Source organism: Lonchura striata, chromosome 1A, assembly GCF_050655825.1.
Source record: "Lonchura striata isolate lonStrDom1 chromosome 1A, ASM5065582v1, whole genome shotgun sequence".
Taxonomy (NCBI): Eukaryota; Metazoa; Chordata; class Aves; order Passeriformes; family Estrildidae; genus Lonchura; species Lonchura striata.
In genome coordinates this window covers 26,772,133-26,788,746 of record NC_140741.1, presented here as the reverse complement: position 1 = coordinate 26,788,746, position 16,614 = coordinate 26,772,133, and the positions used below count along the sequence as shown (strand labels likewise).

Here is a 16,614-nt window from a genome sequence, read left to right as displayed (position 1 = left end):
CCGGGCAGCGATTTGAATACCGCCTCCTGAGTGGCCGGCGGCGGCGCGCGGCCCTGGCGCCCCCGGGCGCGGGCTCCCTCGTGTCGCGGGCAGCGGCCGGGCGATCGAGCGGCCGGGCCGGGGCTCGGCCCCAGCGCTGCCCCTCGGCCCCAGTCCTTCCCCTCAGCCCCAGCCCTTCCCCTCGGCTCCAGTCCTTCCCCTCAGCCCCCAGCCCTTCCCCTCGGCCCCAGTCCTTCCCCTCAGCCCCCAGCCCTTCCCCTAAGCCCTGCCCCTCAGCCCCCAGCCCTTCCCCTCAGCCCCCAGCCCTTCCCCTCAGCCCCCAGCCCTTCCCCTCAGCCGCAGCTCCCCAGGCACCGCCTCACCCTTGCCCGGGGGGTACCCAGTGCTCCTCGGAGGCAGCGCCCCAAGAGTTATTGATCCCGAAGCCGAAAGAGATGCCAAAGCAGCGGACTTATCCGCGAGCGCTGAGAGAGCAAAATGCCAGCGCGTCCCAGCACAGCTCCAACAGGGGGTCATGCCTACCCTCAGCGCTCAGAGAGATTGTCTGGCGTGGGCTTTACCTACCAAGAACTAGCCCTGCCTCACCCTCACTCTTTCTAGCAGAACGCCCTTAACATCTGTCCTCCACTGCTCCAATTCAAACTCCTCTTCCCGATGCTAGTGAGTTACTAAAAATTCAATTTCACCTTTTGTTCATTCATTAAGGGCAGTCTGTAATCCACTCCTCAAACCTATCTACCTCACACAACCCGTTATTCAGCTCCCTTTTAGTCCCCAAAAGTTCTCATCACTATCCCAGTAACTTTTTTCCTCGAGTTCATTTCTGGAACACAATGCTGGAAACAGCAGCGTGACTGTACTGAGTACAGCCTTGAGCTTGATACATGACAAAAGCAATAACTACAGTGCACTGATTATCACACAGATCATGCACACACTGCAGCCATTCCTCCTTTTTGCTGTGCTCCAATTTTCCCCCAACTGTCTGATCTTTTTGCCTCACAGTCTGTTTTTGATCCTCTATAATCCCAATTATATTTTTGTATGTGCATGTGTGCATAATTGCAGTCTAGCCAGTGGAAGCCACCATGCATAGTAACTCCAATGTGGCAGGCCACGTCAAAGCCCTGCATCTCTGTGCCAGCCTGGGGCATGTGCCCAGCAAAGCGCAGGTGCCCGAAGTGACCTAGCTACAGAGCCACGCGTGAAATGCCTGTGGAAAAGGGGGTTCACATGGAGCTGCTGGCCTCTGCTTTTCCTTTACAGAGCAGCAATTGCACTAGCATGTTGATTTTTGCAAGTACCTTGCATTTGGAAGCAGCCTCCTCCTGAGCAGCTAGTGGGGGGAAAAAAACCCAAAATTATCAAATCCATCTTGCAAACAAGTGGAAGCAGCAAAGAAGGATTTTAAGCCAGAGTCTGGGATGAACTGTGACATGTCTGCAAACACTTCACTTACTGACTTGTGTGCAAAAACTCATATCCTCATTTCAATATATCCAGGGGTAGCCTGACTGTATACCTTGTGCATAACAAAAACAGCAGTCTAGGGCTAAGTCAGTAATTCACATTACAAAATAAAGCTTTAATCAATGAAATGGAGAAATCAATAGTGTAGTGAACAATCCTGATGGTTAATGCTGTATAGGATTTAACAGTTCTGTTCTCAGTTTTTCCATACACATTTTTTTTTTTTTTTTTTTTAATTTTGAAAACTCATTTTCTAGCAGGAACTGAAAGATTTCAGAGCATGGAAGGGGCTGTTGGAAACTTCAGCTGACACTCGAGAAAGGCTCAAAAATGTTATTAGGCCAGGGAAACAGCAAACTAAAAGTGAGATTCTTCTAGATCACCTGACAGCAAAATTACAAAAACTGAAGTCACTTAGCACTTCATCTGGAATACAATGAGGTCATCCAGCTCTGTCCCAGCTACCATGCCAGGCTGCCTACAGGCTGGGGAAGGCAACTGATCCACATTCCACACTCCACACTCCAACAGATTTCTCAAACAGATAGTACATTTTTTTTACAGTGGCCATCCCAGTTCCAGAGCAAACTCCTCGGGTGAGGAAGCATACAGGTCACCTTCTCTCCACAGTCACTCCACAAGGCACAGTATCCTGGACAGAAGGGAAAGCTTTTGTATGATCCAGACAAACAGTGTTACCCTGCCCTCCAACTTTGATCTGCCTTCCCCTGGTGCAATACCTCTCTCCAAACAGAACTTCCCTCTCCTTCTCTCCGTCATCCCTCTCTAACCCACCAAGCACAGAATGCTCTAGAGCATGTAACTCCCAAACCAGAACAAGAAATTATTTATGCTCCACACATGGGACCTCATGGATACTTTGGCTGAGATCCAGTTCAGCAAAACACTTTTGGCCTTGCCCGAGTTGTGTTTTTGCAGCTCTGAAACACCCAAGAACCCCAGGTGAGACAGGTGAATAGGTAAAAATCACATTAAATCCCATGACCTTTCTGGAGTGGTCTTTAAGGCAGTGTTAAAAGGTGAGGTGAGAAAACCACACACATACCTTAATAATGTGACTGAGTTTACTCTGTTAGTGCCCAAGAACTCAGCTCAGAGTGGGACTCTGAATCCAAGCATACAAGGCACCAGTGATAACAGTGTCCGCTTCCCCAGCAATTACGTTCTTCAGAAGGGAAAGGGAAGTGCAAGAGGACCCCATTCCTCACCACAGGCACGTGTGTCACGTGTTGCCTGGCTTCCTCCAGAAGCCTTCCTCTAGCAGAAATTGTGCTGCTGCTGTCAGTGTTGAGATCATACCCTCCCCCTTAGCACACTCTGGAGAACAGCTCTGTGTGCACACCCTACAAGAAACCATGGAGAGTTACATCAGGCTGGTGCCATTCACTACAGTGACTGGTGGCCATCAGCATTGTTCTGATGTTCCTCCATGCAGCCTCAGGCACTGCTTTACTCTTTTCCCTCCCATTTCTGGCATGAGGAATCTATCTACTTGCCCATTGCTGGGTTGCAAATTTTTCTGGTGTGGGTTTTGGACACATAGGCCTTTTCTTTCTTTGTCATTTCCTTTTCAGTGCACACATGGCATGGGAGGAGGCTTGGCTGACAGAGGCAGAATACTCCAGGATACTCCAGGACAGAGGCCAGCATACTTCCTAGGCTCACTCTCAAAGGATTCACTCACAGTTTTACCACCGATACTCCTAAATCCCAACAATACAATTTTTTTTTCTTCTCCTGCTGAGGGCAACCACAGTAAAAAACATACACTGAGGTCCTAAGAAGAAAGGCAATTAGCTGCTAATAACTACAGCAACCCTGAGGTAAAGGACAAGGGCAGCCTCTGCCACTCCCACCCCAGAGAGGGCCACACACACACACACACACACACACACACAGCAAGGGCATTAGGGCATTTCATACTCCCCTGAGCTATCGCAGTTACGATCGGCATATTCAGCAGACAATGGAATGAGCCATTCCTGCTCTAGCTGGCTCTGCCTTGCCACAGAAATAGCTCCTAGCTATTCCATTTTCCAAGCACCAGTGGATTTCAATATCCTTTAACCACCAGGAATTACCTCCCCCTCTTTCCAGTTGGTACTGGCGTTAGCATAGCTCCCATTATGCTTCAAATAAGTCACAGATTTTTTCTTTCCTTAGCAAAATTACTTCAGATTTATTCACAAAGTTACCCAATTTCACCTGGCACAAGTACCAAACAAAATATACCCCTGCATCCAGGTGTGGCACTGTGTTGTGTGGTGAAAAAACACAGGAGACAAGATGACACCATGTCTCCATGGAAAAAGGATTTACTGCACAGCAGAAATGCCAGGGCGCTGATGCAGGAGTGCAAGCAGAGCTCTCCCAAGTCTCTCAAACTGTCCTGACAACAATGTGCCTCTCGCACTCTGCCCCAGATCCTCTTCTTTGATAAAGCCAAGTATCAGCTCTGAAAGGGGGCACCAAGGACAGATGGGCTACGCCAAGTAGAGAACAAGACCTTCAGCAGAAGTTTTTAAGAGATTCTGTGGTACCCAGACAGTTAGCTGGAGACCCCTGCAAAAATAAATGGGCAGAATGTCTAGTCAACCTGGCCAGTGCTCAGGAGGCTACAGAAAGGCTGAACTGGCCTGGGTAATGGCTAGTCAGAATGTCATGTAAACAAGGTGCTTGCCCACAATGACAGGGTCCCAAAGAGCAGCAGGCCAGATGTGGAGCACTGTCCCAGCTGGTGGTCTGAACATTAGTTTCTCTGTTAATCCTGGTCACGGCCCATTTTGCCAGTCAGCCTCCGACGCTGAGTCTTGGTGGTTCGCCCGGTGCTGGACTTCTGGATTTTCTTACGTGGGCCTTGCCCACGTTGGGATCTTTTTCCTTTCGTCTTTTTCCGGCTGTGCATGTGCAGTGTGGCAGTAAGAGAAGAGATTCTGTGCAGGGCAGAAAGAGAAAAATGTTTGGGGACTAAAGCTTGCAGAAGCAAGGCAACACCACAACAATAGCTGGAGATCTCTGTGTGGCCCAGCAGGAATGGATGCCAGACACAGCAAGTCCCAGAGGGACTCTCAGCTACGCAGGAAACATGCATGTGCAGTAACAACAAAAATTAATGTTGTGAGCATGGTATTGCCCAGACCCCACAGAGTTAAAGCAACTCTCCACACCCTCAAAGCAGCTGTAAAACCTGGATACTGAAAAATGTGGAGAACGCCCTGGCTTTCAGCTTTAGCAGCCTCTGACCTTCAACCCTAGAGACAAGCTGTGCACACTGCGGAATGTGCCGCGATGCCGTGCTGGGTGAGAGGTGAAGCCGCAGCCCACCCACCCTGCCGCCGCTCTGCTCCTCCTGCGCGGGCGACAGCAGCGGGGCGGCAGCAGCGGGAGGAGCGGGGCGGCAGCAGCGGGAGGAGCAGGGCGGCAGATGCGGGCAAAGCAGGTGGCAGATGCGGGTAAAGCAGGCGGCAGCAGCGGGAGGAGCGGGGCGGCAGATGCGGGTGGAGCGGGGCGGCAGCAGCGGGAGGAGCGGGGCGGCAGATGCGGGAGGAGCAGGGCGGCAGAAGCGGGAGGAGCGGGGCGGCAGAAGCGGGAGGAGCGGGGCGGCAGAAGCGGGAGGAGCGGGGCGGCAGATGCGGGCGGAGCGGGGCGGCAGATGCGGGAGGAGCGGGGCGGCAGATGCGGGCGGAGCGGGGCGGCAGATGCGGGCGGAGCGGGGCGGCAGCAGCGGGCAGAGCGGGGCGGCAGATGCGGGCGGAGCGGGTGGCAGCAGCGGGAGGAGCGGGGCGGCAGCAGCGGGAGGAGCAGGCAGCAGCGGGCGGAGCGGGGGGCAGCAGCGGGAGGAGAGGGGCGGCAGCAGCGGGCGGAGCGGGTGGCAGCAGCGGGCGGAGTGGGGGGCAGAAGCGGGTGGAGCAGGCGGCAGCAGCGGGAGGAGCGGGGGGCAGCAGCGGGAGGAGAGGGGCGGCAGCAGCGGGAGGAGCGGGGCGGCAGCAGCGGGCGGAGCGGGTGGCAGCAGCGGGCGGAGCGGGGCGGCAGATGCGGGCGGAGCGGGGCGGCAGATGCGGGCGGAGCGGGGCGGCAGATGCGGGCGGAGCGGGGCGGCAGATGCGGGCGGAGCGGGGCGGCAGCAGCGGGAGGAGCGGGGCCTTTGGGCCGCGCTCCGCCAGCGCCCCCCGCGGGCCCCGGCCTGGCAGCACCCGCGCCTCCTGGAACCCAACATCCCATCGGCTGAAGGAATCCCTACTTACTTTTCAGACAGGAAGGGGTTTCTGGACTTCTTTGGCATTGTTCTCACAGGTTTATTCACCACTTCTTCCCCTTTCTCTTCTTCAGATCCATCAGTTTTTCCCTTAAAAATAAAGCACTTTTGTGATCCTGGGGTTTCCACTGCCTTGTTGGTTTCATCTTGTTTTGTGAACTAACTAGTCACAGAAGATTTCCAAATTCTCCACACCCTTGCTGTCCAAGTGTCAAGGTTTCCTATTGCAGTGCCGCAGAAAGACAACCAGAGATGTCCTACAGTAATCCACTCCAAGATCCAAAAACTTCAGCATCATTTTAATGGCCATGCACTTGAACTTTAAACTTGAATGAACCAAAGGTCTTGGCTTTTGCTTAAATTACTATCTAGACCTCTTTGAGTGGACTTTCAGATTAGATGACCTTACAAATATAAGACCAACCACTACCTGAGAGTCTCTATGAAACAAATATAAGCTCTCAGTTACAATGTATTTTGAGAATAAAAGTGACCACAACCAGAACAGAATGGTTTCCTTATTTGCGGTCCAAGCATGGGATGATGGACATAAAAATGCCTCCTCATGCCAACAGTAATATTTCTGAACAGGACCCAGGAAATAGGTAAAGGACTGATCATTCTTGCTGTTCCTCTTATATCAGCTTTTAAAGTATTACACTGTTGCCATCCAGTCCAGTAACACCTCATTTAACCAGGGTCTGTAGGGACCAGCAAAGCATTCCATCAAGGTGTGAAGTGAGCTATTAACACAGAACATTTCCTTCTCTTTAGAGGTCCAGTTTAAATTGTGGAAAAATATAAAAGTTATGAGTTTCCTTTTTCATCCCTGTTCCCAGCCAGCTGCAAGGCCTTGGACATACTCAGGAACCACCGGCCCTGCCTCACCAGCCCCAGGAGTGCGTACAGGTGATACAGAGAGGTAGAAAGAGGTTTTACCACGGAGCTGGTCAGTCCCAGTTGGCGTGCCCCTGAGAGGTCCAGGTCGCTGATGGTGGTCACTGTTACAATGTGGTTTGGGTGGTCGATGTTTACAGACTCTGTCCGCGATGTCACCAAGTGCTCCAGTTCATCAGCCTCCTCTGGGAACACAAGAAATCCTACACTGCAAAGTGCCCAACTTTTCACGGGATAAACTCACTTGCTCCTGATGCACCATGCTGGGCCGGGGTGACACCTGGCCTTGGCATGCAGGGATAAAGGGCAGAGGGGCTTGGCACTGCAAGCCTGGAGGGTAAACTCCTTCTCCCCCCTGAGGGGACATTGGAGATGTCCTCTTGCTCCTTCCTTTCTGTACAACTCCCGTGACTGCTGGGCAGAGGGCTGCGGGGTCACCACTCAGATCGCTGCCCAGCTTGTCTGGGGCACACGACAGGACCACAGGAGCAGCTGTTGTTGTGCGAGCGTCCCTGCCCCAGCTCTCAACACGCAGTCAAGGCATCGGACCACGGGCGCCCACCTCCCCCCCGAGGGCCCAGCACGTACCGAGCGCCTCCTCCCTCTCGCTCAGCATCTTCAGATACTCCTGGTGCCGCTGAGGAAGGGAAACAAGTCATGCGGCGCCTCTGCCGCCCCTCCTGCCCCGCTCGCTGTCCGCTCTGGCCAGCGGGGACACGAGACCCTTCCCTCACCTCCTCTTTCATTTTCCTCTGCTCTTCCTTCAGCTTCCGTTTGATCTCCTCCAGCGCCGCCTTCCTCCGCTCCACCTTCCGCTTGTGGAAGCCGGTCAGGTACTCCCTGCCGCGGCCAACACAGAACCGCCCGGCTTTCAGCGACCGGGGGATGCCTTCCCTCCCCGCCTCCCCCTGGGGCCCGGCCTCACCTGCGCCGCTCCTCGTCGAAAGTCACCACCAGCCGCCCCTCGCGGCCGCCCGGACCCTTCTTGTTCTTCTTGCGGCCCATGGCGGCCCCACGCTGCCGCGGCTGCCGCCGCCCCTTCCGCCGGAACGCGGCGGCGGGGCCCGCCTGCAGCGGTGCCCGGCGGCGCTCGGGGCCGCCGCCCCTCCGGCCAGCCGCGGAGCTCTGCGCCTGTGCCCGACCGAGGCCGGTCTGCGCTGGACCGGGTTTGCTGCAGGCATGGCAGCCTCCGGCTACGTTCCTCTCCAGCTTCCTCCCAGCAAAACATTCTGTGGCGCTGCCTTGTGCGGAGAACGTGGCAGTGTAGCGCCCGATCTCACAGTGTAGCCCGAAACTCGTTCTGATACTGCAGTGTTTTGCATCTGCATCTCTTTAGTAAATGTCACTCTTGCTAATAGTTAACATCTGCAGTTCTTCAACTGAGCGTTCTTCAATAGAATCTGAGTTTATTTCAAGCTACTTTCGTTTCTTAGCGTTAGCACAGCATGTTACCCTTGTTGCCTGGGGAAGGCAATTGTGGAGATGAGTGATCACGGCTGATGCTGTGTCCAAGTTGCGGCATCTGGCTGGACAGCCATAATTTCTGTAGTGGTGGAGAGAGGTACTGGCATGATGGGTTGATGGGGGCATCAAGACTGCCATGTTCTGATGGCTTAGAGAGACATTGGCTGAGCTCCTGAATATTGCTCCCCTGTTCTCACCTTAAAAATGGCTGTAATGCTTGTGTGGTGGCCAGCTGACTTTGGTGGAAGCTTCTGAAGTATTGTGGGGGCAGCCAAAGCCAGCCTCCCCAGCCCACAGAGTGTGACGAGTCCTGACAGGAGTGCTGTCACAGCCTAGCAGTCACTTGTCCACAGCCAGCTTTCCTTTATCAGCTTGCTTGCTGCTTTCGCTCTTTTCCTGGTCTGTCCTTTCCCCAGCAGAAATGTGGAAAAACCAGTTCTGTGGTTAGTTGCTGCACTTCCCTCCACGCCCATGGGGCAGGTCTCCTCCTCCTCAGTCCTCACGAACAGTCTGGGCGCACTTCAGCCTCCAGCCTCTTTGGCCCTGCCTGTGCTCAGCCGGCTCAGGTGCACCGACAGGTCTCTGTACCCTTTCCATTTACCGTAACCGTAGGCTTCTCTTGCCTTCCTCTTTTCCCTCTGTCTGCCAGAGGGAAAAGTCTCTCTGGTGGCTCCTTCTCTCCTGGATAACGCAGTGGGTTGGCCTGCAGGTACAAAAGGTGAAGGCAGCTGCCCTCCTGGCCCTGTCCTGCCCTGCCTGGGGGGATACCATTCCGAGGTGATGGCTGGAGGAAATGAGCGGAGCATGAAGGCCCTGAAGGAAGTGTGGAAAAGAGCAGAGAACTCTTTGTGTGCGGACTGTGGGAAGCCAGGTGAGTCCCCGAAGGATGCTGGAGGAAGAGTTGGAAGTAGGGAGCTGGGGCTGATCTCTAGCAGCCACTTAGTGCTGGCTATCTGGACTGCACAGAAACCTGGGGTGGAGAGAAAGGCATCGCTCTGGGTATTCATTTCCTCTCCCTTGAAGTGGGTTGGCAAGGGAGGAGGGAGAAGATGCTGCCATAGCACTAGTGGGAAGGACAGGGATGTGGGAGTGCCAGATTAGCAGGGGCTCCATAGCTGCAGCACCGTGGGTTGTAGTCATGTCAAATCTCAAATGCAAATCAAGGTCATGCCCAGTCAGGACCTGACAGGAAAGCTTGCAATGAAATCCTAACTTCTCCAGAGAGAAGGCATGATTCAGGAGGCCATTGTCTCCACCATGACTCAGCTCTGAACTGACAACCTGCCACGGTTGCCTAGGAAATTTCATTTACTGAAGGGCTTGCCCTCTCAGAAGGGTACCCAGTTTGAGGTCCTACGAGTGCTGCTAAAAACACCCATCTTGTACCTCCAAAAGGAATGTACTACCCAAGCCAAATTAAGACTGGGCAAATTACTACAATTTTGCTGTATTTAATTATTCCAGGAGAGTTTTAGATTCAAGGTTGTTTTCCACTTCCTGAGCTAAACACTGTTAGGGGTTTGCTGTGATGCACTAAACAACTCCTGGAGTCTTTTCCCAGAGGTGTTTTCATTTTCCTCTGGGTGATCCTTTACACAAAGGGACTTCACAGAGCACTTTGGGGTTTTTCAAGATATAGGTAATTAAAAATTCAGTCAAAGTGATTGAAATGGGGAATAGGGGACCAAGAGCTGTGGGTTTTTTGTTTTGTTTTGTTTTGGTGTTTTGTTTTGTTTTGTTTTTTTTACAAGGCATCCATGCCTTGGGTGTTAATTACTCAGCTCAAATGAAACTATGGTCACTAGCTCTCTGTTTATCAGATCTATCTTCTAAGGTGAGGTATATCTCCCGCTTCTAGTTATACCCTTTTTCATATTCTCAGATCCTGACTGGGCATCCTCTACTTTGGGTGTCTTTATATGCCTCAGCTGTTCAGGAATTCATCGCAACATCCCTAACATCAGCAAAGTCAAATCCCTGAAGATGGACTACTGGGATGACGCTCAGGTGCAGGTGAGATCTTTATCCCCATGGTTAGGGCAGGTGGTTTGGACTAGGCTATACACTCAGTGTCCTGGCAAAATTAGTCCTTTGACCTCACAGAGTTGGAATGTAATCTGGTTTAACAGTCTCTTTCCTACTCATGAAAATCAGGGCTAACTCCCCACAACCCACTGAGAGAGGGAGGATACACTTGCTTTACGTGTTTCCTCATGGCCTGTTACTTTATGGCAAATGCAGAGCTCTTGCAATGTATCTTACTACGGTTTAGGGTCTTTGTTGCTTCAGATTACTTGTTTTCCACTTGCCATGACCATCCAGCCTCAATGTCTCCTCTTGATTTCAGCAGTCCAAGGGGAAAATCTTGGGCAATTCCATTCTCCAAGAAAAGTTTCCAGATATAGTACAATGTCTTGGGGAAAAATGGCACTTATTAGAACTTGACTTCTCCCCATTACAGCCCCCTCAACTCACTAATCTTCAGGGGATTGAAAATATTTTCTGGAGATCCAAAGAAAATAATCTGTGTTTTGTTGCTCTTTGGATGAGGTTGGAATTTCTTTCCAGATGCCATTGCAGAGCTGCTGTTAAACTCTCCAGGAGATGTGAGGCATGGCAGCAAATGCACTGAAAGTGTGCACACCCAGCCTTACGGAAGTGACATTTATCTCTGTTGATTCAGGTGCAATCACTGTAATGTCTGAAAGTAGATGAGACCTTTGAGACCCGCCTTTCTGCAGCCAGACTGCTGGAATATTGCAATGGAGGGGAAAGTGAATGCTCCATTAGAGTTTGATATGCATTTGACCCTGTCGTGGGTCAGGAAAGAAAAGGTCTAACATGAGTCTGCATCAAAGGCAAGGCACTAACTCTCTGTCTAACTCTGCAGTTTCTGGCCAAACATGGGAATGCTGTGACTAAAGCCATATATGAAGCTCACATCCCTATTTACTATTACCAGCCAACCTACAATGACTGCCAGTAAGTTGCTGCATACAGAAGAAAAGGGGAAAGGGCAATTCTCTGTTCCTCTAATTCCTCTAGTTTGTTTCTGAGCTACCTGTCCCCACTCTCCATAGAGTACTGAGAGAACAGTGGATACGGGCCAAATATGAACGCAAAGAATTTACTGAGCCAGGAAAACAGCTGCCATATTCTGATGGTAAGAGCAGAACACAGCATCAAAACATCTTGCCTGTTGTCTGTGCTGGAAACTTCTGAGCATCATGAGGTGTCAGTGTTGCTAATCCCACAAGTACTCCTGAGAACCCAAGTAACCCAAGTGGTCATTACAGGGCTTTGTTTTGGGGGTGTTAAATTGTGGACAACATAGGCTGGCACTGCCACAGGTAACTTAAAAGCCTGGTGTTACCAGGTGGCATTTTTCAAAAACATTTGTTATCTGGTGGAGACAGACATCTACAATAAGGAATATCTGTCCTTCTGCATGACAGCCCCTCTAACCATGGCAGTTGTCCTTGAAATGGCACTTCCAGTCCTGTGACAAAAGAGCATTGGAGCCCAAGAGACTGCAGAGTCAAGTGGGAAGAGTTCTGGTCCCACACCAGAGTCTGCATGGGCCAGGACTCTAGTGTCACAGGAGACAGCTCTCACACTGTCAGAGGTAGTAGTAGGAGCAGGACTAGGAGGTGGGAAGAATATGGAAATGTCTTTTGGTGAGTTCTTATCTGTACTGCAAACATGGGAACACACCATCTTTAGTTATAAGTCAGAGGTGAAACATCTGAAGTGTTTACTCTCAGCAATAGTACATCATGTTTTTTGTCCCAGAGGGGTGGCTGGGCCCCAGGCTGCATGCAGCTCTCTGTTGCCTACCATGCCTGTGGGGAATGCTATTATAAGTGGCTTTTCTGCTCCAAGGGGTGAAGGAAGGCATCCTTTGGAAGCGAGGTCGAGACAACGGGCAGTTCCTACCCCGCAAGTTCCTCTTGTCCGAGAGAGAGGGATGTCTGAAGTATTTCACCAAGCAGGATGTGAGTATGGTGGTCAACTCCCACCTCAGTGTGTACTCCACCCAGAGCAGAGGGGTCACAGAGATGTTCTGACTTCCTACACAGTTTCTGAGGTTTTCTTGTTCATCAGAGATGAGAACAAAGCATGTCACTAAGGAGAAGGGTCCCCTTCCTACTGTCAGAGTGACTTTTCCTCATGCTCTCCCTTTGTGCTTCCCTCACTACTGAGAAAAGGGCTGATCTTTCACTTCACTCCTATCCATTTGCCTGGATGTGTAATCCTGCACCATTCCTGGAACCAACCTCACCCCGTTGTGAGCCAAGTTGGCAAAAACCTTATCTATGGTTGGTTTTGAGGAGGACTATTTTCTGCTCATTCATCTCTCTGAAATGAGTAGGGCAAGAGCTAAAATGCTGTCACAATGGAGAGAATGGCTCTGGGTAGGGAGAAGCAGGACATGCCATCCAGAGAAACCTAGACAAGCTCCAGAAGTGGGCTGATATAAACCTCAGAAGGTTTAAAAAGGCCAAGTACAAGGTTCTCCACCTGGGTCAGGCCTCTGACCCTGCCTTACCCCAGGTAATCAGTAGCTCAGATCTCTTTCCTTCTAGGATTGCTCATGCATGGTCAATGCCATTCTGTTTTCAGGCCAAAGAACCCAAAATCAATGTTAAAATAGATGTCATCAATGCTACATTCCAGCCAGAGAAGATTGGGAACCCCAATGGCCTGCAGATCACCTATCTCAAAGACAATAAGACCCGGAATATATTTGTCTACCATGAAAGTGGCAAGGTATCTGGTTTTAGCATCAAACACTGCAAAGCCATTGTGGTGCTTTGAGGAGCTGCTGGTATTAAATACTATGAAGCTTGGGTAAGATGGGGTGTGTGAGTGTGAGTTGATGTAGGTAACAGGGTGGGGGTTCTGGCTCTGTGTTTGTGTATCTGTGAGAGAGTTTTGCTGCAGGGAGCAGGGCAGGAGCACTGGCTGAGTTGGTTTGTGTGGGAGGAGTTCTATAGAAGATGTGCTGCCTGTGCATGTGGGGAATGGGGCAGCCGTGCTGGCTGGCTGTGTGCATGTGAGGGAGATGCTGCGGAGGGAGAGCTGACTGTGTTTGTAGTTAACACAGGGCTGGGTGCAGCTGGGTGAATTTAGATGCTCCTCTGTTGCTCTGGCTAAGCTTTCTGTCCTGTCCTGTTCCATCCTCAGGAGGTAGTGGACTGGTTCAACGCCATCCGCTCTGTGCAGTTCCATTACCTGAAGGTAGCATTTCCCATTGCCAGCGATAATGAGGTAAGGCAGCACTGGAGCTCCATCCTGAGTCTCCCGCTGCTTACATGATAAAAGAGCTCCTTAGTTTCTGTTATAACCCCAGGTACAGAAGTGGAAATTGCAGGGTAAAGACAGAGGGATGAGAAGGTGTTTTTAAAAGGGCCTGTGGTGGTCAGAAAAGAGCTGCTCTCTGCTGTTTCTGGGCATTTGGGAGGCAGAAGTGATGCCTAGCTAAGCAGTTTGGGAAATGTAAATTTAGAAGGTGACTGAATTTGGGGCAATAGAAGGGTGGGGGAGGGAAATTAATAGCAAAGAGGCACAGCTAAATGAATGTTACTCTTGCCATTTTGTCAGATTAAAAATCGTCTGACGAGGAACTTTTTGAAGGAAGGATACATGGAGAAGACTGGTCCCAAGGTGAGCTGCTATGGTAGAAGAAATCTAACGGGGGCCTGCCAGAGCACCACTGACTTTCCCTAATTCAATGTTTTTCTCCTGCTGTTTTCCTCATTCCCCCCTGACTCTTTGGACACCTGTGGGAAGAGTGTGTGTGCACCAAGGGAGGGGAGAATAAAAGGAAGGGGAAGGACACATATGAAAGTAGGTGAAGCCAGAGTCCCTGGTTTCTCCCAGAGCAACAGATCTCTCTGCATGTGTCTGTGTGTGTGTGACCTTACAGGTATATAGTGTCCAGATTTCTCCTGTCTGAACTCTGGGGTCCTTCATCGAAGTTCAGGAGTTGGGGTCAGCAGCTGGGACTGAATAACCCGATACTGACCCCCACTCTCAGCTCAGAAAGGGCGAGAAGGAGATTGCTGTTAAGGCAGGGGCTTGCTTCAAGCGGCTGGGATGAGTTTGGGGTACCCATTCGCACTGCTCGCAGCAGAGGGCACTGTCCCCTCACACATGTCACCTCTTCCCTTCACAGCAGAGAGAGGCTTTTAAGAAGCGCTGGTTCACGCTGGATCACCGCAGGCTCATGTACTTCAAGGATCCTTTGGTGAGAGGGGGATGTGGCCTCGGGGCAGCTGCAGGCAGCGGTGCTGAGGGCAGGGTCAAAGAGCACAAGAGTCTGTGCTCTGCAGAAAGGGTGGCTTGCAGGTTTCCCAGCTGCTGTAAATGGACTTCAGGTCTTCCCCTTTCCTTCCCTTTTAGTTCATCACATGCTTTCTGTGTTTGTTTCACTGCCTGCAAACAATGGGAACAGGGAGGGCAGCAGTGTAAAGGTGGTGATGGGAGGGTGACACAGAGAGATGAGAGCAGCAGTTCCTCTCTCAGACCTCTTGAGATTTATGCCCTTCTTGTTTCCTTTTCACTACTGCCTTTGAACACAGACTCACTGCTCTTCTGAATCCCCTGGCCACCTCCAAAACCTTTTGTTGCTACATCCCTGATCCTCACACACTCTCCTCCTATCCTTAGGTGCCCTGTAATGATTCTCTTGTTCTTCTGGGATTCCATAAGTCACTGTCTTTCTCTCCTAATGTGCAGGACGCATTTGCTAAGGGTGAGGTATTTGTGGGCAGTGGAGAGAATGGATATAGTGTCCAGAAGGGATTGCCTTCAGGGACACAGGGCAACTTCTCTTGGCACTATGGCATCACCATTGTCACCCCTGACCGGGAATACCTCTTCACCTGCGAGACAGAGACTGACCAGCTGGAGTGGATCAGAGCCTTCACTAGCGTCATCAAACAGGCCATGACACCACAGGAATATGCAAGTAAGTGCCTGAATGCTGTTTCCTTCCCCTCCTGCCACTCCCATTTAGGGTATTGCCCTAATGTACCACCTTTTCTCTTCACTACAGTTGAAGCCTACTTCAAGTTTAAATCCTAGGAAGCCATGCAGGAATCTCACTATGACTCAACTCTACCTGGTCCTATTGGGTGGCTGACAAGGACAGGAGAGGAGACTGACACCAGAGAAACACAGTGCTCTTAGAGCACCCTTTGAAGCACTTTTGCCTCCATAGAATATCCACTTTGTTTTGAGGGCCCAATTTAGCTGCTTCTTTTCAAGTGCAAGATTTTGTGCATCTGAATCCTCAGAACAACCTGTCCCTGTTAAATTGCTGTCGTCTGACTGGATGCTGACAGGACTTGCCTGTCAGTTGGGCCTTGAAAACTTTGGCACTTACTATGTTGGACTTGAAATCCAGCATCATTCCTGTGTGGAACTGCAGTCACCCACCTGATGCAAGAAAACAGCTGCTTGGCTGGAGCCAGGCACCACAGTGAGTTACAGGGGCTGCTGGACTAAAAGAGCCTGTTCCTTTACAGGAAATATACCTGCTGGTGACAGAGATGTGAAACCCCTAGATATTTGATCAGTTACTGCAGTGGTTGAAAAAGGTCATTTAAAAGATGTAACCTAACAGCCAAATGTGAGCCTTGTTTCCTTCTGCCATGTATGGGCTTGAAAACTTCTTCAGATGACATTTTTGTGCAGACCTTCCACCAAATGCTTCAGAGAAGATCAAGAGATCATCTCAAAAATAATGTGGATATACATTTGGGTATGTGGATAATGTGTGCATGCACGCACATAACAAAAATTGATGAAGGTGGAATACTGCCCTAGGGAAGATACTGTGAGGGATATTCATGCCACTGAAGATCAGCTGCTGAACTTGAGTCTCTATCAGACCAATGGAGAGGGATTGGGACTTGCAGAGATGAGCTGATAACATGTATAGAGTTCAGAATCTGTTGTCTCTGGTACAGCCTAGGGTTGATGCTGAATATAGTAATACATGGCTCTCTGCTCCCTCATTCCCTGTATGTCAAAGCCTGGCACTTTCATTCTGACCTGCACGTTGCATATGTTTATATCACACATAAATATCTGTATGTTCATGTTCTATTAGTAAGAGTTAGCCTAAAATACTAAATCAACCCATTATTCACGTCTTAAAGCTCATCTCTTAAAGCTCTCTTGGGAGAGCTATGCTTCACATGCTGGAAGGAGTAGCTGAGTTCTGCTGGTGACTGTAATATCTGATGTGTTTGCAGTTGTACACGGGCAGTGTGAGAGAAGGTAGCTCGTGTGTTAAAGGGAGCTAACTGGAATTAATGAGACAACCAGTATTTTAATTAGCTCCTAAATAAATAATTTAAAAATACCATTGTAATTTATTTTAACTTCCTAAATTAGCTGACATGTTAACTGCTGAGGTATGAGGTTGTTTCTTGGAAAAAAGTACAGACGATCAAGCAGAAAGCCATAGTTGTTCATTGTATTTCCTGGGGCATGTG

General features: G+C 50.7%; 2 protein-coding genes across 6 annotated transcripts; one reads left to right on the top strand and one right to left on the bottom strand.

Annotated features, from left to right (window-relative positions):
• Positions 1 to 3,778: 3,778 nt before the first annotated feature.
• NOL12 (nucleolar protein 12) lies at positions 3,779 to 7,871 on the bottom strand. Of its 2 annotated transcripts, XM_021553942.4 has the most exons (6): positions 7,569 to 7,686; positions 7,378 to 7,483; positions 7,232 to 7,280; positions 6,686 to 6,828; positions 5,736 to 5,836; positions 3,779 to 4,424 (listed from the first exon to the last, which is right to left on the bottom strand). In XM_021553942.4, the coding sequence occupies exons 1-6, from the start codon at positions 7,646 to 7,648 to the stop codon at positions 4,253 to 4,255; spliced, it is 651 nt and encodes a 216-aa protein (XP_021409617.3). In that variant the 5' UTR covers positions 7,649 to 7,686; the 3' UTR covers positions 3,779 to 4,252. The 2 variants fall into 2 exon arrangements, with proteins under 2 accessions (XP_021409617.3, XP_085425383.1); XM_085569257.1 differs by lacking the exon at positions 7,232 to 7,280 and having other exon boundaries at positions 7,569 to 7,871.
• On the top strand, positions 7,843 to 16,482 carry LOC110483810 (arf-GAP with dual PH domain-containing protein 1). 4 transcript variants are annotated; one of them, XM_085569226.1, is made up of 12 exons: positions 7,843 to 7,978; positions 8,817 to 8,978; positions 9,990 to 10,120; positions 10,998 to 11,089; positions 11,188 to 11,270; positions 11,990 to 12,102; positions 12,731 to 12,877; positions 13,295 to 13,378; positions 13,712 to 13,774; positions 14,286 to 14,357; positions 14,849 to 15,080; positions 15,168 to 16,482. In XM_085569226.1, exons 2-12 carry the CDS (start codon positions 8,888 to 8,890, stop codon positions 15,194 to 15,196), a joined length of 1,137 nt encoding a protein of 378 aa, XP_085425352.1. In that variant the 5' UTR covers positions 7,843 to 7,978; positions 8,817 to 8,887; the 3' UTR covers positions 15,197 to 16,482. The 4 variants fall into 4 exon arrangements, with proteins under 4 accessions (XP_085425352.1, XP_085425350.1, XP_031359571.1 ...); XM_085569224.1 differs by lacking the exon at positions 7,843 to 7,978 and adding an exon at positions 8,541 to 8,673; XM_031503711.3 differs by lacking the exon at positions 7,843 to 7,978 and adding an exon at positions 8,556 to 8,685.
• The last annotated feature ends 132 nt before the right edge of the window (positions 16,483 to 16,614 follow it).